General features: G+C 40.9%; 1 protein-coding gene across 1 annotated transcript in view; it reads right to left on the bottom strand.

The window, feature by feature from the left end:
* The window catches only part of LOC140236979 (uncharacterized), a 28665-nt gene extending 6209 nt beyond the window's left edge, over positions 1 to 22456 (bottom strand). Inside the window, exons 1-23 of the mRNA XM_072316927.1 lie at positions 22399 to 22456; positions 19878 to 19925; positions 18095 to 18645; positions 17541 to 17751; positions 16789 to 17068; positions 16121 to 16388; positions 15869 to 15973; positions 15333 to 15718; positions 14887 to 15127; positions 14212 to 14469; positions 13673 to 13876; positions 13174 to 13376; positions 12610 to 13014; positions 12289 to 12449; positions 11612 to 11963; positions 11030 to 11267; positions 10352 to 10571; positions 9802 to 10046; positions 9164 to 9461; positions 5204 to 8688; positions 3596 to 4882; positions 1246 to 2991; positions 196 to 1212 (exon numbers count right to left, since the gene is read on the bottom strand). Coding sequence (XP_072173028.1) covers positions 196 to 1212; positions 1246 to 2991; positions 3596 to 4882; positions 5204 to 8688; positions 9164 to 9461; positions 9802 to 10046; positions 10352 to 10571; positions 11030 to 11267; positions 11612 to 11963; positions 12289 to 12449; positions 12610 to 13014; positions 13174 to 13376; positions 13673 to 13876; positions 14212 to 14469; positions 14887 to 15127; positions 15333 to 15718; positions 15869 to 15973; positions 16121 to 16388; positions 16789 to 17068; positions 17541 to 17751; positions 18095 to 18645; positions 19878 to 19925; positions 22399 to 22456 — 12267 coding nt within the window. The remainder of the gene's footprint in view (positions 1 to 195; positions 1213 to 1245; positions 2992 to 3595; positions 4883 to 5203; positions 8689 to 9163; positions 9462 to 9801; positions 10047 to 10351; positions 10572 to 11029; positions 11268 to 11611; positions 11964 to 12288; positions 12450 to 12609; positions 13015 to 13173; positions 13377 to 13672; positions 13877 to 14211; positions 14470 to 14886; positions 15128 to 15332; positions 15719 to 15868; positions 15974 to 16120; positions 16389 to 16788; positions 17069 to 17540; positions 17752 to 18094; positions 18646 to 19877; positions 19926 to 22398) is intronic.
* Between the last annotated feature and the right edge of the window lie 4000 nt (positions 22457 to 26456).

The raw sequence follows: 26456 nt of genomic DNA, 5'->3' as shown, positions 1-26456 counted from the left end.
GTCATTTTGCTCTGCAAGCATCCAATGTATTCTGCATCCTTTTGCTTACAATGGTACTGTTGTTGATAGCCTTTTTTTTTTTTACAGATACATTTGTAGCATTGAATAGATATCAGAACAGTCTCAATTTTCCTGAACAATTTATTGAAATGTGGAACGGAAAAGTGGACATATTAATCTTATTTGGAAAATTACCTCAAAGATGGTCATGTTGAAATACTGCACGGGATAGATGTTGAGAGCACTCTTCCTATCCTTGATGGACATTTTAGCGCTGTCAACAAACTGCATTATCATATCCCTCACATCAACGGCCAAATGAAAGATAGTCTTATCCAAGGCTCTTATTGGTAGTTCATTGATCAGGGAGAACTCATCTTTGGCCATGAAGATTGCAAGATCAATTGTCTCGTTTATCCTGAGCTTGGTGGCATTGAACAGCTCCAAAGATTTGTTCACCATGACTGGCCTGATCATCATCCACCTGTTCTGTGCTGCCAGCATGTACTCATTCAGTTTGGTGTTGCTTAGGAGGTACATTTCCAGGGCTTTCTGAGAGTAGCGCATGTATATCTCTGTAGCATTTTCTTTGACTTTCAGATAGAGTCGAGTCAGGTTAGCCTTCAGTACTCCGTGCAGGTTAGTTAAGTTGACCCTCAGCTCTTCAATCTTAAGCTTGGCCTCCTCGATCATTTGGAGAGTCTTTTGTTTGTATTCGGGGTATCGGTCAATGTGGTATTCAGCAATATCCATGAGGTACTGTTCTGTCTTTGCCGGTAGTTTAGTGATGCGATCCTTCATGTCTGCCACACGAACCTTCATCAGGTCGTATTTCTCCATGACGATCACCCGGTATGGTTGGACATGTGGCTCAAGCAGCTCGATAGTCATGTTTATGTACTTCTCGGTCACATTGCGCAGGACGATGGTGTAGTTAAAGACGACTTGTGCGGCTAGGCGCGTGTAATTACGTATGGTCTCGTTGACAATTGGGACATACTTCTCATAGTATAGGGTAGCGTTACCCTTGGTCATGTTGTAATACACGATCGCCATCTGTTTGAAAGTTTTGCTCTTCTCGACGACAAGAGCTTTGTATTCCTTCAAGGCCTCTTTCACAATTGGATAGTACTTCTTTGACAGGGCGACTCCTTTATCCAACGCAATTTGAGAGTATACTTTGGTCATGTTAATTACTTCCTTTCCGTACACCTTGGTCATGTTGATTGCTTCCTTTCCGTACACCTTGGTCAAATTGAGTGCCATTTTGCTGTACATCACTGTAAGGTTCATTGTCATGTTGACTGGAGGCTGAACAAGTTGGTAGATGGTCTTATTGAAGTAGCACACAGGAAGCATGTTGATGGGATGGGTTTCATTCTTTGAGATTTCAATCACCTTAGCGATGATGACATCAACCTGATCCTTCCTCTTCATGTATCCTTCAACCATGTTCGCATAAATGACATCAATGTCAATTTTGTAATGGTCTAGGAGGTAGCCGGAAATGATCTTTTTCATTTCCATCATCATTTCCGTCATGCGCATCTTCAGTTCTTCAATTGATCTGGGACGAGCATCCCACTTTTCTTGAATATAGGTTTTGATGACCTGCATGTTAGATTTTGTAAAGTTGAGAAGAGACTTTGTGATGTTTAGTACCATTTCTCTTGTCATGTTCAGTACCAGCTTGACGTCATCTTTGATGATATCAACGTATACGAATTGATGGAAAGTAGCGTTCCACTCTCTGAGCATCAGAAGTGTATTCTCAACCGTCTCGTTCACGTAAGTTTTGTTGACATAACGGAACATGGTTGAGTTGATCACCTTAAGTCCTTCTACGATATTGTCTTTAATTTCCAGGACACGGTCTTTGTCTACAATATCAATGACATTGCGTGGTCTCAGACGGATGACTTTGCGCATCAGATTCTGGACTTGAGCATCATCCTTGTAGTCGATGAAGATGGATGATTCAATGGCATTCAATGTGGTGCTGTTGAGGTAGTACACGATGAAGTCCTTGATCATCTGCATGCGAACCTTAAGCTCGGTCATGACCATTTCGCTGTCAAGTGCCAAGATTTGCTTCTTTAAGGCGTTGATTTTCTCGCCAGTGGTGAGCCTGAGATCCTCCATCATTTGCTTGATCTCCTCAATCTTCAACTTCAGCTCTTCAATTTTTTCCTGCATCTTGGAAACGTTGAAGCGTGTTTCGATGTTCTCCTTGAGAGCAGCGACCCTGGCGTCATACTGAACCAGCTCCTTCATGTCTGTGATAAGTTTCATGACTTCCGAGGTCAGATTTGCCCTAACATCCTCCAGGACGACGAGAATTCTTGTCTGGACAACATCTCTGTTAGACATCATCCAGCTAATCTGGTCACGAAGCTGATCATACTTAATGAGGACCTTGATATTATCTAACGTCTCCATGGGATGGGTGATGTTGTAGCGGAGTTTGGCATACAGCTCCCTCAGAGTGACATTAAGTCTAACAACTGTCTCGTTCACGCGGGAGAGGTTCACATACATGTTAATGAAATCCCTTGGGTTGTTGCGAGCAAAGATGATGGTCTGGTTGAGCCTCTCCAGTTGGTTGTAGAAAGTCTCGTTCAGCTTCATCAGTTGGACGTAGACGGTTTGATTCAGTTCCACGTATTGGCTGTAGAAGGTTTGGTTAAGCTGTGTCAGTGCTGCTCTTAGGGTCTCATTGGCTATCATGTAGGTGTAACGCATGAAACACTTAGTGCAGTTGGTCATCCTCTTCGTATGAGTGAGAGTGCGATTCGTAATATCCATGATTCTGGCTATGGTGCCGTTAGCAATGTTGATGGTATGGTTGAAGGTGCTGTTGATGGCGCCTACGGTGATGTCAATGATTTCATGAGCGGTGTCTGGATTCCAGCTGAAGTTGCTGAAAATCACGGTGCTGTCATTAAGTCTCAAGAACCAAGCAATGTCGTTAACGGCCTGTAAGTTATCCCTCTGTAAGGATACAATCAGTGAAATTCAATTACCACTTTATTTATGTATGCCAGGATGTAAGCGAAAATTTGTTTCTTGAACAATCACGTTGTCCATTCTCGTGTACATCAGGCTTCTGTGGTGAACAAGTTGATATGTAATATTTCAATTGCAGATTAATATTAACTTCAACTGAAATACATCACGTTTCTGCATATTTGTATTATCACATTCTATTGTGTATTATCAGATTTGGCCACCATCACATTTGGATTGTACATTTACAAAAATACAATGTCTGATATACCACCATAAAAGATTTGCTGTAGTTAGAAAACAGACCAAGCGTGACTGTAAGTGGACTGTCACTTGCAAGCATACGTGCACATGTGCAGCAATTCTCAAAAGTACAATGCGTTTCGAGGAGCGTTTTGTTTATTATCTAAGGAACACTTGTCATTGTAACATTCTGCTTGCAACTTTATCGGCTCAAGATGTTTGTCTTTTGCTGTCTTTTCCATTTTACTATAAAAGTGCAATATTCTTTTAAATCGGTAGTAAATTCGCACGTTATGAAGTAAGCTACTAGAAATGGCCACCCAGTATTTTGCATTTTAACACTTACCTTAAGTTGGTGATCAACGTAGATTCTCAAAGTATCTCCATAGGTGTTAAGGTTGGCTCCAGCAGAAACAATACCAATAGAAGGCACCTTCACAGCAGCGACCAAGTTTTCGTAGTCAGCCCGTTGAGAGATAAAGACGATTCCCATGGGATTCACCCAAGTGGCATTGAACAACTGTGTCATATCCTTAAGTGTGGTCATTTCAAATCCATTCTTCATGGTTACCTCGTTCATTGGATCAGTCCAGATGAATTTGAAGCTGTTACTGATCGCCGAATACTTCATGCCTCGCAAACCGGAAATTACAACCGAGTTTTGGTAAGTGGTATTCACAAATTTGGACTTGAAGTTGGCAAATGAATCAGTCAGTGCTTTTTGGACGGTCAAGATACCTGCGCCTCTGGAAACGTAAACTCTTGAGTAACCACTCGTCTCAAAGAGCGGATTTGTTACGTTAGCTGTAACCAAGCCAGAAACTTCCTCGAAATGTGTCAAGTTTGTGAAGCCATTGAAATTCAAGTCCCCATGGACGTGTGTTAAACCCACTGGGGTTTTGAGAAGAAAGGTACCGTGGGTTCGGGAAGCTTCAAATCCAAAAAGAGATCGAGAGCTGTTCGTCTGCATTTCAACCATGGTGGTGCTGTTGAGCCACTTGCTCGTGACATCACTGTAGAGGCGGCTGACCTGTTGGTTGTACTTAAAGAGACCTGCTTTGTTCTTGATTGAATAAATGTACTCAGTTAGGGCTGTGACTGGTTTGCTGATGAAGCGGGCACCAGATGTGACGTTCAACGATTCAAAACTAGTCAAGTTTTGAACATTGCGAAGCTCAAGCATGGTGATGGCACTGCCGGTTGCAAACCTGGTGTTTAAAGTGGCAGCAGAACGCGATAGCAGTTTGACAAATCTAGAGAAGCTTGACGAATCTGTTATACTGTGGTTTGTCATTACTGTCACATTCATGAGCATATTCTGCGTGACTGTTTCCATTGAAAGCCCAACCTTCTTAAAGTTGAACAGTGAGATGAAGTTTTCCATGGAAAATCCGCCAGTAGTCGAGCTGTTCAGAAGAGTGCTGTTGAAGTTAGTCAAGAAGCTGCCGTTAAAACGTTCAAATGTGGTAGGTCCCCTGAAATCAATAAGTTCCATTCCAGTCATGCCGTCCATAGATGCAAGCCTAGATGTAAACTTTACACCAGCAGAGCTGTTGATACGTTCGAATGTAAACATTCGTTGGAAGTTTGAAAAATCGATTCCAGCCATAGAGGTAATATTGGCCATAATAGTCTTGACAATCATAGAGGTGTTGGCGGATACTTTGTCAAACGTGAAAAGCCCCTGGAATCCAAGCATTTGCATTCCAGCCTTTGAGGTCATATTAGCCAAAATAGTTTTGACCATCATAGAGCTATTGACAGATATTGAGTCAAAGGTGAAAAGCCTCTGGAATCCACGCATTTGCATTCCAGCTTTTGAGGTCATATTAGCCAAAACAGTTTTGACCATCATGGAGCTATTGACAGATACTGAGTCAAAGGTGAAAAGCCTCTGGAATCCACGCATTTGCATTCCAGCTTTTGAGGTCATATTAGCCAAAACAGTTTTGACCATCATGGAGCTATTGACAGATACTGAGTCAAAGGTGAAAAGCCTCTGGAATCCACGCATTTGCATTACACCACTAGATGAAGAATTGAAATATTTGCTGGCAACAGTCATTTCGGCGGACGACTCCGAAGACTCGAAGTTGGTCATGTTGACAAAGTTGGCGAGTGTCGAATTGGAGTTAGCTGTCACATTAACCATGGCTGTCAGGAAAGAGAACTCATTCCTCATTGCAACCTCGTCAAAATTAAACAGTTTTCTGGAGTTGATCACCTGAGATGTTGTTGCTGTTTTGATTTTCCTCGTGAGAGGTGTATCAATTGATAGTGACCCCGTAATGTTAGCCCGTTGGACCTTGAACAGACCAGTTCCTACGTTGGCTTGGAAGTTCATCTGAGAAGTGGTGTTGAAAATTCTGCTCGTCACATTTGTTGATGCAGAGCTCGAGATGCTGTCATACCTCATGAAACCGGCCATATTCTGGATGTTAAGCATAGATGCACCATCAACCTTCAGTGGCCATGATGAAAAGTTGGCAACGGTAGACACAAATATTTCATCATAGTTGAGGATTCCTGACTGACCGTTAATGTAAGCGCGGAGACTAGCATTATAGGATGAGATGATGCTTGTAAAGTTTGAAGAAGCAATGCTCTCTACTCGGGAGTAGGTGAGAACGTCAGTCATATCTTCCAACCTGAAGTGAGAGTGTACGTTCCATCGTGCTATCCTGGTAAAGACATCATTTCCAGCATTTACCTCAAACTTTCCGAATCGAGTAATGTTCATCCAGTCATTCATCTCGACAGAGAGAGCAGACCCTGTGTTGTGCAGAGGTGACGAAGTGTTGAAGAAGAGGTCGATATTATTCGTGCGGAAAGTGAGAAGGCCTTTGAGGTCATTCACCGCCCAAACTGCTCCTGTGTCGATCTTCGCAATACGAGAAGAGATGCTGAAAAGATTCCTTGAGTTGGCAGCATATGTCGTCAGGAATCCAGTTGATCCAATAACATTGTTTGTAGTATTGAATATCGTGACAAACAGTGGATTTCTGAATTCATTTAATGCTGTCACTGCTATACGATCAAAGACAAGGCCAGACCTAAAGCCAGAGAAGTCAGAATCCATGCTCATGGTCCAGTTGGCCCACTTTGATAGAACAGCACTACTTTTGGCGAATCCGCGGATGTAGTTAAACTTATTGAATTTGTCAAAACCGAACAGGACAAGACCAGCATCGTATGAAACGTAGGTGGTGTTGAGAGGGGTGATCCTGAAAATGTTTGTTGTTGTCACGTTTACACGGTCAAATTTGAATAGTGAGTAGAAGTTGAAAAACTCGACCAGACCTCTTACAGTCATATGAGTAAAGGGAGTGTTTACCACAACGGATGACTCGCCATTGATGCTGTTGAAGTCAAACATACTCCTCATGACGGATACATCAAGTTCATGAACACCAGTTGCATTGATGATGCTCTTCAGAGAATATTGCAGTTGGGCAATACCGCTGTCAAAGTTAAATGGACCACGCATCGTAACAATGCGCCCAACATAGGAAGTTGACATGTTCAGTCCACGGGATGTGATGTTGCCCATGACAAGGCTCTCTGCCAGAGGAAATTGGAACCATCCACTCATGCGTTCAACCTTGTGAGCCTGTTGACATGTCATATTGAGGGGGAAGGTAAAGAACGATGAAAACATGTCTACTGATGCCAGCTCAAACTGGTTAATACGCTGGAAGTTCTCGAGTGCGATGCTCTCTGACATGCTTGTGTTCAGATAGTAACTGCTGGTTGCAAACTCCATGGAATGCCTGATAGCGTTGAAGTTGAAGAGGGACCTTACGCCATCAAAGATGATATCATTCAAAGCAGAAGTTGACACGTTAAAGACTCTAGATGTAAAGTTGGTTTTTGCTGAAATCAAGTCAAAGTTTAGCCAGGACATATGTGTATTCACAGCAACGTTGTGGGTGAGGGATACGTTCACTGGACGGCTTGTGAAGTTAGAATAAGAGTCAATGGCAATTGCTTCAACTCTCGTCATTGATTCCATTCTCTGAATCAAAAGAGTGTTGACGGTGACTGCCTGTGCCACAGGAGATGTCATGTTGGCAGAAATACGACCTGATACTCCATCAAAGTCAAACAGGCGCCTAAAGCCACTCAACGTCATGGCATTGTCCATGGTAGCATTCATTACAGGAGTCTTGATGAACCAGATTTGGTTACCAGCGATACTCTCGAACTCGAAAACTCTGTTGAATCCATCGAGTGTGAGTGTGTTGTTAGCAGTAACATTCAAAAGGCGAGATGACATAACATAATTCGAAGAGCCTTCAAGTTTTTCGAAAGTAACCAGTGACTGAACGTTGTTGACGTTTACTTCTGTTTCATATGTACTGTTGACAAATTTACTTGTGATATTATTCCTCATGTGTCCAGACAGCTCGTCAAACTGCACGAGTCTGTCCATGTTTCGGAGGGCAAATGCAGAACTGTGGCTTGAATTGACCAACTTGTTGAGAAGGTTGGCATCAAGGCTAGTACTGATCTCTCCAAATTGAGTTAGGGTGCTAAAGTGCTGCAAGAGAACATAGCCATCAGCATTCCAGTTGATGAGTTTGCTTGTGATATTATGAGATACAGTGCCACGAACTGTTTGGAACTTGAAAAGCTTCCGGAATGTGTTCAAGGAAACGGAACCATCGAATGAAGTATTCATGTAACGAGAGAGGACATTGTAGTTCATATATCCGGCAATAGCGTCGAAGTGAACAAGTGATTGCATTTCAGTAACACTGAAATCGCCAATGACGGCCATAGACCCAACTCGAGAAGAGACTGTGGTATTATGATTTGCGACCATGTTAAGCGTTGCACTTTCCCCAATATCACCGTTACCTGTGGACATGGTACTGACGTTGAGGAATGGGCTGATAATTTCGATGTTCTGGAATGCTTCCAAGTCAAATGGCAGACTGAGCTTAAGAATGGTAGCATTAACTGATGTCAAGGTCTTCATTTGTAGGTATCTGCAGAAAGACAGGTTTCCTTCTGTCTTCATGGTTATATCAGAGTCGGCCATTACCATAGAGTAGTTAAGTCCGCTGGAGATATTGAGACGCCTCTGAGAAGCTGCAAGCGACAACTTATGATCAAAAAGCTCTCTGCTCAAGAAGAAATAGTGAGAAGCCGACATATTTGCAATGATCGGGCTTGACACGTTGATATTCTGGCGAAGAGTGAGTGAAGAACCAGTGACATTATACACAAATTTGTTCAGGACAATATCCTTGACTGCTGAGAATTCTCTGCGAACGGTCTTGTTCAGAATGTCACGGACTATAGCTGGTAAAAGCATAGGGCGCATCTCTGTGATGGGGCCACCAAGAGCCAAACTGTTGGAGACGTTCGATGAGAGAACCTTTGTTAGGTACGACCAGTACATTGACGCAGCAGTTGGTTTCAAGGAGATTGTACCTGTAGTGGAAAAACGAAGAAAAAGAATACGCGTACAAATCTCGATCGATTTTTTTTTCTATAGATGATACATTATACAGTGCTAACTGGAGAACATGTCGTCGTGCGCATGGCAGATTGTCGTTAGCGCACTTCCCTGCGCCTGGCAGATTGTCGTTACAGCGTGGGAGTGCGCATGGCAGATTGTCGTTAGGGTATGGGAGTGCGCGTAGGGTTAACAACATTCTGCCATGCGCACGGAAGTGCTCTAACAACAATCTGCCATGCGCACGGAAGCGCGCTAACGACAATCTGCCATGCGCACGACGATGTGTGGACATCTGCCAATAATAAAAAAAAAAAATCCACGTATGTTTGATTCTATTTTAGGCCATTTTGTGACATATACTATAAAGTGGTTCATGTTAACCCTAAAAATACTTTAAATGAATTCGTTAGTTCCTCCTAAATTCACAGGATGTAAGATTGAACTCACTCATCTCGATGTAGTCGAGAAGATCAGAGAAGGAGCTATTCTGACTCATTTCAAAGAAGTACTCGACGCCATTTTCCGGAGAGTAGAGAGCAGTGTAGTTCTGGTGGTAGCTGAGAGTTGGCACTTGCATCTTCATATACCATTTGGCTGAAGGTTTCTTCCATCCCATGCTGATTGTGTTGGAGATATTGGCCTGCTGTTTGTTGTAACGCGTGTCGTAGGCTGTGAACACGTGCTGTAACATCGCCGAGCCGACTTCAGTATCGACCATGAGATGAACAAGATTGATGCCGGTCATCTATGTATGATATCGAAAAATCTCATTTTAGCAAACGCGTTATTTTTGTCTTTGCATGGTGTTTTCACCCACACACACACACGCACTCAACAACAAAAAAAAAAACTATTCTTGCAAACACATGGGCACTCTGGTTCATTTGTTGAAACCTCCTCTTGTCTTATCATTTTACAGGATATGCGAAGATTTTACATAGACATAACAAACTCTCTAAACTTTGATATTGCCAGTCAATGTGAGACAGACTTATAATAAACTTAAGAAATCCTTAACCACACATCTTATTTTTTCGCAATAAAAAGAATGATTTCGCACAAAAGAGGTTTGATTTCATCCGTACCTGTAAGAAAGGGACGGGTGTTGACAGCTCCAGGGAGTAATCTCTCTTCTTCAAAAGACTGGCATTCTCGCTACGGAGATTGAAGTCATATTTGAGCAGGCTGGTTGGGTTCCTCGGGTTTGGAATGTAGACTGTGGCTTCGATCAAATGCCTGCTGGCATCACTTGACTCATCGGTGATTGTGAAACTCACACCACCTGCAACTTCTACTGGTTTGTCGATGAGGGCAGTCTCTCCAAAGAGTTCTGAAGAACGAAATGAAAGAAAACATGTTCAACATGCTTCATTGGGACAAGTATATTAGTTGTGCTTGTGTGTGTGGCACGCAGTGTAATTTGATGTATATGAGGAATTTTCTCGCTTTTCTCACAAGCAGAAACCAGCGCGAAAATAAAAGTACGTGAATATTTGTACTTGCCATATGTTCCAGTAGTTCATGTCTTGATTCCGCGGAATTCAACAACACGCGGAACTCATATGGAACGATAGGGTCTTAATCATTGCTGACTGGCATGCGCAAGAAAACAATGAGTCCTTGAAAGTTACTTACTGAGGAGGATTGGCGAGTTCATGAACATTGCCAGGTCAGGGTTGTCGACAAAGACGTCAGTCCTAAGCCCAGTCCTGAAGTAGTGGCGTGCCACTCGTCGCTCATTGGTGACGAGGTATTGAGCGAAGACATGATGGGTGTTGCGTGAGATCTCCGCCTCGACGGTGTAGCCCAAGTCAGTTGTGCTGTTCCTTAGACTGGCGTTCAGGAGAGGGAGTTCCTACATGACATAAAACAAACAAACAAACAAACAAACAAACAAACATCAAAGCATTGACGGGCATTGCAATCATCTGTGACATTATTTTGTACCTATACACAATATCTTACAGCGGTACATTTTCAGACAAACCCCTATCTTTTTAGTTTGTGTTGGATGTCGATGTGAAAAGGAAACCACGCACCTGAATTGGTAGACTGAACTAACAATGATAACTTGAATGAGAGTGAATTGTTTTGTGTTTATATTAGGCATCAAATTGATATGATAAGCCATTTATTCTCCCACTTAATTTATCAATGAAGACATGATTGAAATCGACAAACACACCGAGACGGCTACACTCGTTTTTAAAACCTTTATTCTTTTTATTGTTTTGTAAAAAGAGAGAATTTTAATAAGAATATATGCCATCACGTTATTCACAGGACTGAAATTAAATTTGCTTCAAGTCTTACCCATGTGGCATTTGAGATCTTAGTGCGGAATGTAAGTGCCTTCAGAACATCAGTGACGGTCTGGCGAGTGTCAATGTCGAAGGCCCAGCCCAAAGTTGAGATCCTCATATTCCGATCAACCACCTGATCATCACCTTCCCTCACCAGAGAAATGTAAGTTTTCTGGTACTTTTCGTGGTTGATCTGGTAGCCAGTCCATGGGAATAGCATCTGCCTGTAGAGTGGTGTCTCGTTATCCCTTTTCAACGGAAGATAACATCGTTCTTAAACATAGCGAATGCGACGCTTGTAGGAACTAGAAACATCTATCAGATTATATCAAAACTGTCATTTCCTACTGCCAATTTAAATGAGGTGTTTATATATCAACATATGTGTGTGTGTGTGTGTGTGTGCATATACATTAATCTATTTACTCATGTACTTGATAGAATTGTAGTTTGGTGTGCATACGTGTACATATTACAGAAGTCCCGATGCCAAGTGCAACGGATATGATTGTATTGACATAAAGAAAGCACGAAACTTAATTCAACAGCGTGCAGTTAGCATTGCTTTCTATGATAAAATTACAATACATACCAGTAATATGTTTCCGTGAGGTGAGCGTTCCAGTTGCCACTAGCTGACTGCCTGATAAACTGACCAACAGTAGCCCAGTACAGATTGTTGATCGATGCGTTGTAGACAGCAGTCAGGTTCTTTTGAGCAACTGTTGTCTCATTCTTAACGAGGAAGTCGACGGATGCAGCGTTTTCAGCCCCAGACACGTTGAAGACCGCGCGGTATGCCGATGCAGCCTTGGTTGTCTCGTTTATGATTCCAGCAAATATCGTGAGGTTTTTGACCTCAGGAACGGTGAATGTCCACTGCAATGTCCTTCGTAGACGGTCAAGACTCATCAAAGAGGTGACATTGCGAGTGAGGTCTTCACCTGTTTATGGATGCAAAAATATGGATGAAGAAATACATGGACGTCAGTGACTACGAACAAGTTTGACCAGCGATTTCAGATATATTTAGATATTCCAAATAACAAACCAGTTTGTTCATAGACTTAAAGAATGTGAAATGGGTGATCAAACACTTATACTAAAATCCTCGATTTCACCAAAAGAAAGAAATATCACGCATCAGTGTATTGAGTTACTGCAGTACATTGTATTGACACCTCCTTTCTTGAAGTTCACGGTTCACATTTTCTGCTTATATGAAAGTGAATTCGAGCGTTGGAGATCAAACCGAGGATTATACATTACCTGGCGCATAGAATGACATGCGAACAGTGTCAATGAGCTTGGTAAAAGGCTGGGCACACTTTTTGGTCTTCTTGCCGATGGACTTGAAAGCCACTGGTGTTTTAGGGCAGTCCTCCTTGATCAGCTTGTACTGAGCGTCGAAAGTAAAGGCCTTCAGAGCCCTATGTTGTAAGGGATAGAGATGAAAGGTATGATATAGAAGTATGATATTAATCGCTCTTGTGGAAACTAACAATAATAATAATGTAGAGTTAACTTTAATAAAATCATATCAATCTACTCTCATTTCGTTTTGTTCTGTTAAGTGGATATTCTACGTACTTGTCAGTGTTGACCAAGGTAACGTTGAAGCTGTTTGGTCCTGTAAATGGGAATCGTGGAGCCTCCGGAACATAGCTGGCGTTGGGGTAGGCCCATGACATGCAAAGATCCACACCGAAGATGTTGCTGACGTTAGTGCACCTCTGGCTCCTCACGGCATCTTGAAGAACGCCGGGGATATATTCAATGCTGCCATTTGCCCTGATGAGATTGTACGTTGTGGAGTAGTTGAAGAGGTTCATTGGTTGCTCAGTGTTGTTGAGGTTGATCTTGAGGTGTGTGCCGTCGATGGTGACGTTGCCTCCAATCTTTGAAGAGTGATAGACAGATGAGTTGGCCAACACTCCAGTGAAAACCTTTGTGGGCATGCCGATTCCCATCGTAGCTACGACCTCAACGGCGCCACTGTGATTAACATGCAACAAAAAATATATATAACAAAGATTAAGATACGTAGACGCTACCATGATGATTTGAATGGTTAGTGAAGCGAAGTGGAAAATATATTTTCTTTTTAACATGTGCCATGCAAGACGTTATTCTACAAAACAGATTGAGCTTTACCTTGGAGCAATGTAGCCCGAGGCAACGATCTTGGGCAGCTTAATGCTGAACTGGCTCCTCATACGTAGACTCACGACAGCTGTGCTGTTGATGCTACAGTTGATTGGCATACCGAGACCAGTAGGCATGATAAAGCTTTTGTCCATGAGCACGAGAGAACGAGTTGTGTTGACGTTGAGTCCATTGGACAGGAGCTGCGGAATCTGAAATCCAATAACAATAACAAAATGCGTGTCATCATGTTTATGTCGACATTTTTATTTATTTATTTATTTATTCATTCATTCATTTGTTCTTACTTAAAAACAGGGTAGTCTTTTCATAGCCAACAGGCCTGCTTTAAAAACAGAGCCCTGATTATACAATACAGATCGGAACTTATGAACTTATTATTCAAAATGCGTTGATACTTTATCAAATGTTGCTTCCATTCAACAAATGTGTTTAACTGTAAATGTATGGAAATAAGGTAGTATTTTTTTTTTTTTTGGCAAGTTACCTGCTTAGTCTTGTTGACAAGCTCTTCAAAGATGCCCATGGTATATGGGATGACCGACAGAACATCACTGGCGCTCATGAAGCCAAATTCGTTTCCAAGGAGACGGAGGAAGATAGTCGCATCGGTAGCAGAGGTCTGCATGCGAACAGCCTCATGAAGTTGATTCAGCTTACTCATAGTTGTCTCATGGATGATGTCAAACATCTGAGCAGTAACAGTGAATAAATCATTGAATGTGCAGATACTAGTTACTTCATCAAGAGTCTGGCGATGAACACATCTACATTCCAGGAGAATTAAGACCTCATCAGATATGTACTTAAAATACTAGCATCAAGATGTACAGATGTATACTGCTTCAGACAATGTTAGTTTTATGCTGACCTACGTGTTATAATCCAGAGAACACGGATGTGTCCAAGTGTGAAATCATCTACCGATATTACATGACAAGTAAGAAAGATGATTGTGGTGACAGAAAACCAGTTTGCGGTTAGATGCTATGATGCGACGACGACAAAGATGATTAAATGTCTTACCCTTTGATTGTCGCCAGCCTGCCTCTTCGCCTTCGTTTGGGATTTATCTTTGCTGAGGATGTTGTTGCTAGTAGTCTCAACATCTGGGTCGGTGATGATCCAGTTTGCCAACTCGGCTTCGGCAAAGTCGCGAACCTTGGACAGGATTTTTTCATCGAAATTTTCGAAAAGGTTCTGGAGGCTGATGTCCGGGAAGAAACCCTCGGGGCCTAAGATGGATTCGAGTATTGGCTCGAAGCCCTTCATTTCAAGTCCGGTCTAATTGAATACAAGCATTGCAAGGAAAAGATAAGTAATATGTTTATTTTGACTTTCTTCTTTCCATCTAATTCGTTAAATTTCTAAGCAGTGACTTTATGTGTTTATATGCGTGGATTGTGCAATAAATGACATGCTGAGTATTTTTCATTTCCCCCAAAAGTTATCATGCTCCTATGAGCATATGTTCTCCAAGTATATCGACTTCCATTGTATTTGCATTGCATAGTATGTGCAGCGGTCGAAGGTTTTCCAATGTTACACTTGTTGTTGCTCCTGAAGATAATCATGTTCCATCAGACATCTATGTGCTCAAATTTGTTAATGTGATTAAACTATTGGAAATAGAATGCTTTTGTTGTTGTTTTTTATATTGAGAATACAGAATTCAGAAACAAATTGTAGTTCTGTGATCACCTCAAACAGATCCCAGCTCTTGCCAAAAGCGTTCAGGACGTAATGGAACATAACTTCCTGAGGGAGATAGCTTTCCGGCTTGTAAATGAGGTCACCCTCAAACTGGACGGCTAAGGTGTTGTTTCTCCAGGGCTCAGTCAGGTTGTTCGAAAGCTCAAAGCAGCGGGAAAACTTGCGGAAGTCCTTGGGGTAAGCTGGGAGTTCGTCGTCACCCATGGCTTCCCTCAGGTTGATCTTCATCCTGGAGACATTTAAAAAGAACATACTAAAATTTAGAACAGTTTTGAATATCAAGGCGCTTTAGCAACGAGTGTGTCTTTAGTTTCTCTTCGTGAGCGTTTCAATGTGAATTAGTTTTTACAACTTCTGCGATGTGTTTGTTTGTTTTTTATATCAACTTGAATGTTACCTTGTTTGGAAAAAGATATGTTGTTTTCACCACTTACTGTTGAAGAGTTGGTTCGCTAGATTCCAGCATATTCTCGATATAAGAGAAGCAGAAGGCTTGCATCTGCCTGACGGGTTCAGTCTTCAGGAAAGTCCAGATTCCAGTCAGCTCGGAGACGCTTAGGTTGGCCTTCATGGCAAGGAGGAAGGCAGCAATTCTGTGGGGCACAGGAAGAGATGTTTCCTTGAAGAGCTCTTCGATGACCTGGCGACGAAGCTGGCCATCGAGGACGAAGCGACGCATGGACGGGATGGCAGCCTTGGAGATATCACTTGGGATATCCTTGTTCTTGGCACAGCTGATCAGAGCGGGCGAGACTTTCTCTGAGTAGCTAAAAGTGAGCTGATCGTAGCGTTCAACTGGTTCACCGATGTTACCAATGGCCTGTTAATGATAATGAGATTATCAGGATAGGAGTGTGTTGACGTACACTGATTTACATCTCTGTTTGACTTTATAACATACCAAATGTTATTGAAACCTCACTACGAAGCCAAACGAATATGATAAACAGACATTTCCTGTTACAATTACCTTCAGGGCAATCATGGCGAGACGCTCATCTTCGACGGGAACACTGCAGTCAGTATGGACGAGAGATTTCAGGTACGCAATGGTGTTCATCATGGGCTCCGGGAGCTGTGCAAACGGAAATGGAGAAAACAAACAAAATCCATGTTATCAAGAGATTGAAATCCTCACAATGGCTGATTCGTCGTCAGATCATAAGAACAATATCTGGGGGAAAACGTTATCAAACTGGAATAATTTGGAATTCATCCTTACCATGTTGCTGGTGTGGATGTCTTTGTTGTTCATCCAGTAGTTGTGGACCATGATGCTGAGTGGGAAGATGGTAATCTGAGATGGAACCATCTGGGCCATGCGCAGCATCTCACTCATGAGCTCCAAGGTTGGGTAGTTCTGGAATGCCATAGTGACCATCCAAACGTTGGCAAGAGGTTTTGGTATAATGCCCTTAGCAATGGCGTAGTTCTTGACGCTGAAGCAGGGCATAGTGGTGCACGGAAGAAGTCCGTCCAGGAGGTACTCCCTTGGGTAATTGAAGTAAATAAGCATATTATGTGTGGTCCGTCATGTAACACGCTTATACCTCACTCTTTGCCATTTCAACCCATTCGCCTCGATAAGATAGGGAAGATATAACGAATTGGTGCCTATGCGTGCCATTATGTGATCATCATGACGAAAGAGGCAGTAATGATTTCTATTCACTATTGCTTGTAGGAACTCTGGAGGTTAACAATAATGGACTTTCTGGCCCTCATTTCTAAAGGTCATGTTAAATCATTCACTAAATGACAGGATATAAACCCTGTAGCAGACAATATAAATAAATCCAAATACGCATGAATTTAATGTGAATTCATTCAAACTTCATTTTCAAGAAAGACAGTGCGATTCAAAGGAGAAAGTAAAGTGTGATTCTATACCTTGCAAGCATGATTTTGTCTGGATTACTGCGGCATGTCTGAGAGTAGGTGCTGCAGTCGTAGGCGCGATCAAAGACCTCATGGATGGTGTCGTTCTTCATGCCCTGCAGAGCAGCTCTCCACCTGCCGAAGAGTCGAGGAGTCTCCATCCTGACTTCCTCGCGGGAAGACTTGACTAGAGCCTTCAGAATGTCAATGGCCTGATCGGCTGTGACGTCATCTGGCTTCTTGCCAACTTCCTTCATGTCGTGCTCGTACCTCAGCGTTGTCGACCGCGTGTCTGTTCAATGTCAAAAATGTTTACTCAGAGTGATTCTACTGGCCATGATTTTCTACTAATCTGCTCCCAAGGGACGTCTTATATTAGGTCGTTTCAGCGTGTAAATTTCGTGAAGTATGTGATTGTACAATGTATTTGTTTGTATGTTAGTGAACGTATGTATACATGTAAAATGTGCTGATCGTATAATGCTAACTATGCTATGTACGATTGCAACAATTAAGGCAGGGTATGAATGCTGGGCCTTCATACAACAACGAACCGAATGAATTGAATATTTTTGTACCTATTAATCAGTGTTAGGAATGTTCTAATTTCTACAGAAATTGACCAAAACGAAAGGAAATGGCTGACTGTGTTCTCCACCACAGGTTTTAAACACGTAGAACAGATTTTCGTCACTCGAGGAGGGTAAAACAAGAAGAAGAAGAAGAAGAAGAAGAAGAAGAAGCAAGCGTGAGAGTAAACTTACTTGCGGGGTCGATGTAGAGGGTGTTTAGCTTTCTGATTTCAAGGCTCATCATAGTTGTTCGGATAGATGTGCGCACTCCGGTTTCACTGTTGAAATTCATCGGCCACAAGGAATGGAGCTCAGTGCATTCGATGCGCTTGAACTCCGCGCTTGTTCCCTTGACGTCGTAGAAACACAGCTTGGACGAATTGAAGTATTTGTCCATAACAGTCTGGAATAGAAGATAATGGTATGTGGTGAAGATCGGTGATTACCGAACATATGCAGGCAGTATCACAGAAGCTTTGGATATCGTTGTAGCATTTCGTATTTGTCATCATCAAGTAAATTGATTTCTGTTCATTAGTGGAGCAGTGAGGGCACGCTTTTACGGGGAAAAAAAAATGTTATCTACTGATGAGACCTTGCTATCATGTATTGCTGTCCTGCATCATGGCTTGTATACAGCATAATGTAAGAACAACATGATGGTAACATTGACATTCATATCGGCCTGTGCATCACATACATTATATCTTTAATTATACATTACACAATATTTTACTTTTACTTACGGTGTTGAAGAGAATATCAGTGAAACTCTGCCACATAGTCACGTTCTCTGGGAGCTCCCTGAGTTGACATGTGCTCAGGTCGGTGTAAACCTCAATCTTGCGGGGGCGCTGCTTGTTGTCCCTCGTCTTGACCATCATCTCGTTGCTGCAGTTTCCGTGGACGGTCACCTCATCGATGATGATTCTGTCGACGTCGTCGGCTTTCATGTCCAGCTGCAGGTAGGTGAGGATACCGCGCTTGACGTTGAGAACGGACACGGGTTCGTCAGGGTGAGCCAGCAACTCGACGATACGTCCCCTGTTCGTGATGAAGACGAGGTCGTGAGCTCTCATCTCGAATTCGAACTCCGGGTTGGTCTCTCTCCCGGTTTCGACTTCGTAGATATGGCAGTCGAGGGTCTTAAGGACGTTCGTACATCGTTCCGGTGCTTGCACTATGACGTTACAAGTCACGTTCATCATCGATCCTGGTCCGGCGCCTTTAATGCCTGACTCAGTCAGGGCTTCATAGGCGAATGTGTAGGAGAAACCTTCCCTGAATCTTGTCAGATCTGTAAAATGAAATGGCAAGAGGACGTAGGTGGCAAGCCTTCACAGGTGACTCATAGCATTCTATAGCCGACATTAATATATTCTGTATGTCAATTTATGGCGCTAATGAAATTTTCATATTTTTTTTTTCATTAGCGATTATTTTCAAACAAGGGTTAATGTGTAGTGTAACACAAATTTCATTTCTCGGTTTTGGGAACAGATAATATGTGCAGAATAATGTCAAAACCTTAGCTCGTAGCACAAACATACGAAATTATGGGTAAATATCACTGCCATTTATCTCAAGTCAAGAGACGAAGAAGAAAAAGAAAAGAACAGGCAAACTTATATTTTGATGATGAGTCATGTTTTATCTTTATCATGGTCAGTGGTGTGTCCGTCTAAGAATTCTATTTGTTTGCAAGATCCTTACATTGCGCAGTTCTAGATGACGACGCAAATAGTTATAATCATCCTTGAACGAAGGGGCTACTTTATTGCAGTAGACAGACTGGGTTTCCCATACACCTGACAAAACACGCGATAATTGGAAGCAATATCCTGCCTAATTCTTCCAGATCTATACCCAGAATCTTATCGATTGGACTGCAGTGATTACACAGTTGGTCCCTGAATCTCGTATTTGCTCTTCTTTTTCTTCTTTTTCCGCTCGCGGGGACATCGCGTTATCATGGCGCACACAATCAAGTGAACAATTAACTACATTAATCATTGTTTGGCGCAAGGATTATGTTTTGGATCCAGGTGACGGTAGATTACCCCATATACCAAGGACAAGATACCTAGTAGTTGTCCTAGAAATGTCGGCGGACTAGACAGGATTTCATTAATAGGAGTTAAATGTGTTCAGGAGAGACCAAAGGAGAATATCTAGCGTGAACGCCGTACACATGCTATCGACTTTACAGGGAATGAATCCCAAATGTACGTGCGGATGAGTTGATACAGAAATAGGGACCAGTGTCTCCTTTGTAGACTTATTTATTCAGGTAAGCCGAGATAGGTATGATAGGTAATATACAAGAGTGTTTGAATTTTATTCTCGAAATCTGTCAATTTCTATGATTATATATAGATGAGGGGGAGAGCAGGAGGCCATGCAAGCGCATTGCTCTGTGAACAGGACACACACAAACACAGAGACATACACACAGACACGCACATACACTGACAGGCAAATGTACACAAAGAAAACAAGAAAACAACCAAAAAAGTCAATCGAACTCACCTGAGCATTCAGCCTCGGGGATTTCATCGATACTCCTCCGGACGGGGCCTGTTAGTAATGTCAAAGTACAGTAGGTTTAATCACAATCGATGCCGAGGGAAAATAAAAGACTTATTCAATATCTCGACCAATCTACCATTATCAATGAGGTCATTTTTTTTTCTGGAATCATGATGCCTATAATTGCATGATTATACTGTTTGTTTTGATTTTTAAAGATATTTTAAACACAATGCCTTCTAATGTTATAAGATATCCAAACTACGACTATAGTTGATTGTATTCAAGGAATATTTTCATTGGCAGTGGCAGGGGATGTGAATCGAAACCAGGAGAGCGCCTTCTTTTGGAAGAAAACGACGATATGCTACTTTTAAAGACGACAGGGAGTAAAAGATAAATATGTTGATTATACCTAGTACATTACTTTTGACAAATTACTCTATAAAAAACCCCAAGTGATTCATCAGCGTCTTATCTGACAATGAGTGAATGTTATGTACACATACGTTTGAGTTAAGGTGAAGAAATAAGCATAGGTCCCTATAAATACATTGCATCTGTATTCGATTGGAACGGACATTCCAGCCAAAATCAACAAGATAAAATGACGACTTTAAAACTTTGGAAACAATTTCGAAAATCTTAAAAGCTCATTAAATTTTGATCTTTCTCAGTTTTGGTGCATTGATTGAAATTTAAAAGCTTGTTTCCATTTTCTTCTTGTCCTTAAAAATGAATATATAGTAGTACGAGTTTAAATGTATTACAGATTGTGTCTTTCGTTACGCAGTCTATACGACAATGACACTTGATAGTGGGCAACTGGTACACAGATGGGTCAAATGGATAGCCATCTCTACATAGCAGTATTGTTGCCTATGTCACAGTTGTATACGTACATTAGTTAGTAATACTATGCTTTTTTAGAAGGAAGGAGGGAAAGCAGAGAAAAAGTACAAAGGGGAGGGGGAAATGAAAGTACAGAGACAGAGGGAGAAAAAATAGATAAACGGTTGTCAGAATACGACGCCACGGAGTACTTCGGCATATATATATCCAGTATTACCAGGGCGGATAACAGGAGCGCGCGGGGGGGGGGGGGGGGGAGGGGAGGGTATAGAAAGAGTTCCGGGTTTAATTTCATTTTTTCTTTTTATTTCTTTTGTTTTTGACGGAAAATAAAGGGGGGCGTGCGCAGGTTGCGCCCCCCTCTGGATCCGCAACTGGTGTGCAAGTACGTGTATGAAGATTTGGAGGAGGGGGGGGGGGGGAGAGAGAGTAGGAGAGCTAGGAAGGAAGAGTAGGTATCAAAATGAAGAGGAAGAGAGAAAAAAAGGGAAAGGGAGAGAGAGAGAGGGAAGGAGGTATAGAAAAGGATGCATTCACGAGTGATACCTGTTAACTAATAATGTCGCGCTCTTATGAGCCAGGATTATACATAACAGAACCTGGTGAAGGACGCTCTATTTGAGAACACCATAATATGAAATATGATGTGGAACTGATACCTTTGTCACGGAGCGTGACAAAATGCTGTGCCGCTTCCTCTATCAATTTAGTTGGATGGTGAAAACGATATTCATTCATGTCTTATCTGGATTTCTTCAAGACATATTTCGTATATTCAATGACGCTGTCGTCATGGTGTCTCTCGAGTATAAAAGCATTACATTAATAAGAATATAAACTTAGGTACGCATTACGTCACACTGAAAAGCACAAAACAAGGTCCTCGGAGCGTATTCATTTGGTATTAGTAGAGACAGGAATGTGGAAATCTTTCCAGAGTACTCATGAACGAAAGCGATGTGGTCAAGTGGTTATATTCATAAATCTACGGAAGTATATAACACACTGCATTTCATCACCCTCTGATAATCGGTAGGCGAATATCATCAACCATCATTATTCAATTCATTCCAGTTCAATTCAATTCAAATTTCATTTCCATTTCAATTTCTTTTTTTTTTTCAGACAGAACATAACATGCACTTCACTCTTAATTTCTGTGTAGCAACGGAATAAATGCAGGTGATAGGTTGTAAGATGTACAGATTATACAAAATAGCGAAACATGATAACAAAACATTCTAATACATCACCGAGGAGAATAATGAATGATGTTATCTGGTGTCATCTAACGACTACAAACACTTCCCTTTTTAACAACACAGGCACTATAATGGTTTGCAAGAAAACAACCGCACAAATGCTAAGGTCACTACGTGCTATTCTACCAATGCACGACTCGTGTATTTTATATGCCAAAGAAAGAAAAAATATTCATCCTTCAGGTCAGATATACTCATGGAACAAAAACAGACTTTTGAAAAGGTTTTGTTTGCCATCTGTCCGTGAAGGAATACAAGCCACAGTGTAGCATCCCATCGTCAACGTTAAAGTACTTTACCAGATGGAAGTAATGGCAAGCTCAAAATTATTTGGCTAAATCTCATTCAAACTTCGATTTTCAAAATGGAGGGAAAAGAGAAACGCAGTGGTTGTATACGAAACTTACCGGCAACGACGGCCGTCGCGAGGAGTTGACCGACTAGGAGAAAACAGACCGCCTTCATGGTGACGGTATTCCTGATTTCCGATGCTGGTCCTGGGATTGTCGGAGGATAATGGCTGGTGGAGAGAGGAACGTCCGTTTTTATAATAGCCCAAGATGCGATAACTCGACAAAGTCAAACTTCTGAGTGGCGGGACGTGCCTCTTGATTGGTCGAGACTTGTGCGAGAAGGACGGGTGAACACGCATTTCTTCGACGTGATTGGTGGGATATAAGGGGGGGGGGTGGTGATAATACGTTTCATAAGTGTATGAATTACCTTGGCTCCTGAACGTAGATACGAGTGTCAAGTCAACACTGGTAAGGACATCATTTTGTACACAAAGAGACAGACAGAAGAAGGGTGAACAGAGACTAATACAATATAACCATTGGAAAAATGTTGGCTTAAAAACAATGACAAGCATGGGAAATGTCAAAGACCAGGCACCCTTCAAATATTTAAATTCCAGTGTTATTGAAAAAATTGATAGCACTGTATCGATAGGAGGTTATCGAAGAAACACTTATTTGATTTTTCTTTTGTTGTGCTCCTATCCATGCAGACATTACTAGGTACAGAGGCATGATTTCATTGTTTGTGCAATCGATTACTTTGTCATGTGTATACATGCTGGGAAAAGGTCACCTTGCAAGTCATGCTGAATAGACAAGGCGTGTTCTTTTTGCTTTTTACACAGTCAAATATTGCGCCACCAGAGTGTAACAGATAAAGACGACGCGGTCAAGATGACTTTTAAGACAGACATTTTCTTTGATGACCTATACAACTGATCAAAATTATAACCAGTGATGAACTCAATCCCTCTATTTTGATTTCTTAAAATGTTGCTGATTTTCATAAAAATGCACGATATTAGCGCGTCTATAAAATTATATCAAGTAGTTCCCGCTCTTCCTCCTTCGTTGACTTGGAGACGAATGTATTCCGGTTGAATGTGTTTGACTATCTCGTCACGCATATCTGTCGAACATATGACTATACAATATGCGGTTTCTCCTCTAGGATTAGGAATTTGCTTTTTTAAAATGAAATTTAGTCTTAATTTACCTCTCTTTTCTTTGCAGCGCTCTTATCTGTATAGACAAAATTACGACAAAATTCATCATTACGAAGTTTCTCAACTTAACAGTTAAAGTTATAAAAGAGCAAGCTTATCAGTAGAACAATATTCGTAATTAGGTTACACAACAAATCAATTATGTTTGGTGTTACGAGTGGACTCACGTGACACCTCGTTGCTCAACTTCTGGAAATATTTCACCTTATCCCATTAGCAACTGAACCGCCCGAAACCATCAGTCAGATTACTCCCTAAAACGCACGAAACTGCCCGTTCTCTTTAAAACAAAAAAAAAAGTTTTATATTTTACTTTCTTTATGGTTTTTATGTGAAATACATAATTACATTCGTTGACAGAGTTCAAAGGTCACCGAAAGTATGTCAGAATTATTACTGTGACACACAAGTTTCTTGGTAAAATCTTAATAGGCTTTCACATAAACATATCTTATAAAAGACAAAAAATTGACGTGCAATGATCTATTTTACACAACTTAAAAGATTTAAAAAAAAAATGAGAGTATTATTCCTGTTCCTTCTAGGGAGAAATAAACCATTATGTACGGAATATTCAATTGCTAAGGGGTAATATGATTCCACTTACTCAACTGTATTTTAGCTCTGCCTTCTAGAAAGCAATAGAACAATTCGTAATTTGGTTGCACAACAAAGTAATCATGTTTGGTTTTACGAGCAGACTCAAGTGACACCCAACTCCTGGAAATATTTCACCTTACATGATTCCACTTACTCAACTGTATATTCCAGCCCAGCGGGTTATGCTTATCAGTTCTATCTCTCCCATAAGTACTTGTTTTGTGACTAATTCTTGCTACCGAATGGATGATAAAGTCTATATTGTTTTCTTTTGGTTAGGCTGTGGGCAAGGGGACTGTCTCCAGACGCACAATGACAGCGATCAACACGTGATATAATACCAGCGACGCGTTTTTATCAGTGTCCTCTTTTAATGCTTTGTGCAAATTGAACGCTCCTCTCATGCCCTTAAAGAGTTCTGTTGGTTTCACATTACTTGACAAAATATCACACACACACACACACACATACACACACACACATACTGACACACACAGGAAACAAAGTTCACATAATAAAGATAATAGATATATAGGAACCCTAAATAGATATACACGTGGATGTATCTACGCGTAGGCCTATGTGTACTTACATACTTTTATGTTTGTTGCAGAAGCATACATGGACAATTACAATCATAAGAGACATTTCAGTGCATTATTTTTTCCGGATTGATGCGCTTAGAAACATCAGTATTAAGCAAAATATAAATGTTATTCATTATCATTATCATTATATGTAAAGCAAATATGATGTAAACATAGAAATAGAAGCAAGAGGTAACGTTTGTCAGTACAATATAGATATTATATATACATTTGCAGTATATGCATGCAATAAGACATCTATATGATTTTGAGAAGTTATGCTATATCAGCTCAGTTATACTCTGACTCATTAAAAACAAACTTACTCACTCGCCGATTACTTTAGTATATGATATCTCAACGTCCCGAATATCTCACAAAATTTGCAACTAATTTGCAAATTGCCCTTCATTCAGGTGTAGGGAATAGATTCACAAATTCGCCATCATGCAGACCAAAGTTCCTTCAGCTTGCTTGGCATTATAAAACAAACTGGATGAACTCTTAAAAGGGGAAATCCAGTCCATATATAAGTTAGTCTGATAAAAAGAGTAAAATCTTACGAGTTCAACTGTAAAAATTTGACTGAAATCGGATAAAAATGAGGAAGTTATGCAATTTTTAAGTTTTGCTTATTTCTGCAAAACAGTAATTCTTGTTCAGTGGACAATGTGCAAATGAGTGAGCTAACCATGTCATAACCTAACAATATTCCATTGATCGTGTACAAAAAATGACGAAAATTCAATGTTTCTGTCATTTAAGTCTGAAACTTGATGTTATTCCTGGTTGAATAACTTCAGAATAGTGATCAGTTAGATATACGAGGATTTAAGCCTCGGGCATAATTGCGTTTGAATGAAAAACTGAAAATTTCAAAATTCTATTAAATGTACAAACTATAAGGCAAGTTGAGAGGGTATGAAACGCTCACTTTACCATTTGCATATTCATATTGACTGTTCAAGAACTGTTTCCCGAAAAAATAGCGAAACTTCATATTGTCATAACTTCCTTATTTTTCATCCGATTTCGATCAAAATTATATCGTTGAACTCGTAATATTTTTCTCGTTCTTATCAAATTAACTTATATTTGGAGTGGATTTCCTCTTTAACTATGTCGAAGAAACGAGAGGAATGCCATGGTAATAGTACTATATAGGTTTTCCCATTCATTTTCAAAATTTTTCATTCAATTTCACAAATTTTTACTTCAATTCCGTCGCGGGATGTCGGGAATAGGCCAATCTTACTTTCAAATTCGTCTTTCGTCGTTCATTTTCAAATAAAGTCCATTCAATTTAGTCATTTGGCATACATTTTCGTCATTTACAGCTCAAATTCGTCAGTCTCACTCGCAGCACTCAAAACAGCAGGATTTTAACATACACTTGCGTGTATGTTAACTCCTGAATGTAAAATGTGAACGGTTACAGAACACAAAATACATGAATGACTGGAAAATCACACCGGATAGAGGTAAGAGGAATATGAATGAAAATTTAACGAAAATGATTGACAAAAGACGAAATCGATCCTGCTGTTTTGAGTGCTGCGAGTGAGACTGACGAATTTGAACTGTAAAATGAACGACGAAAGACGAATTTGAAAGTAAGATTGGCCTATTCCCGACATCCTGCGACGAAATTGAAGTAAAAATTTGTGAAATTGAATGAAAAAAGTTTAAAAATGAATGGGAAAACCTATATTTCCCTCGGTGTGAGATCTTTTTTTTTTCAATATCATTCTTT

The sequence above is a fragment of the Diadema setosum genome, chromosome 13, assembly GCF_964275005.1.
Source record: "Diadema setosum chromosome 13, eeDiaSeto1, whole genome shotgun sequence".
Taxonomy (NCBI): Eukaryota; Metazoa; Echinodermata; class Echinoidea; order Diadematoida; family Diadematidae; genus Diadema; species Diadema setosum.
Note: the sequence above shows the minus strand (reverse complement) of the source record. Positions and strands in the feature narration are given on the sequence as shown.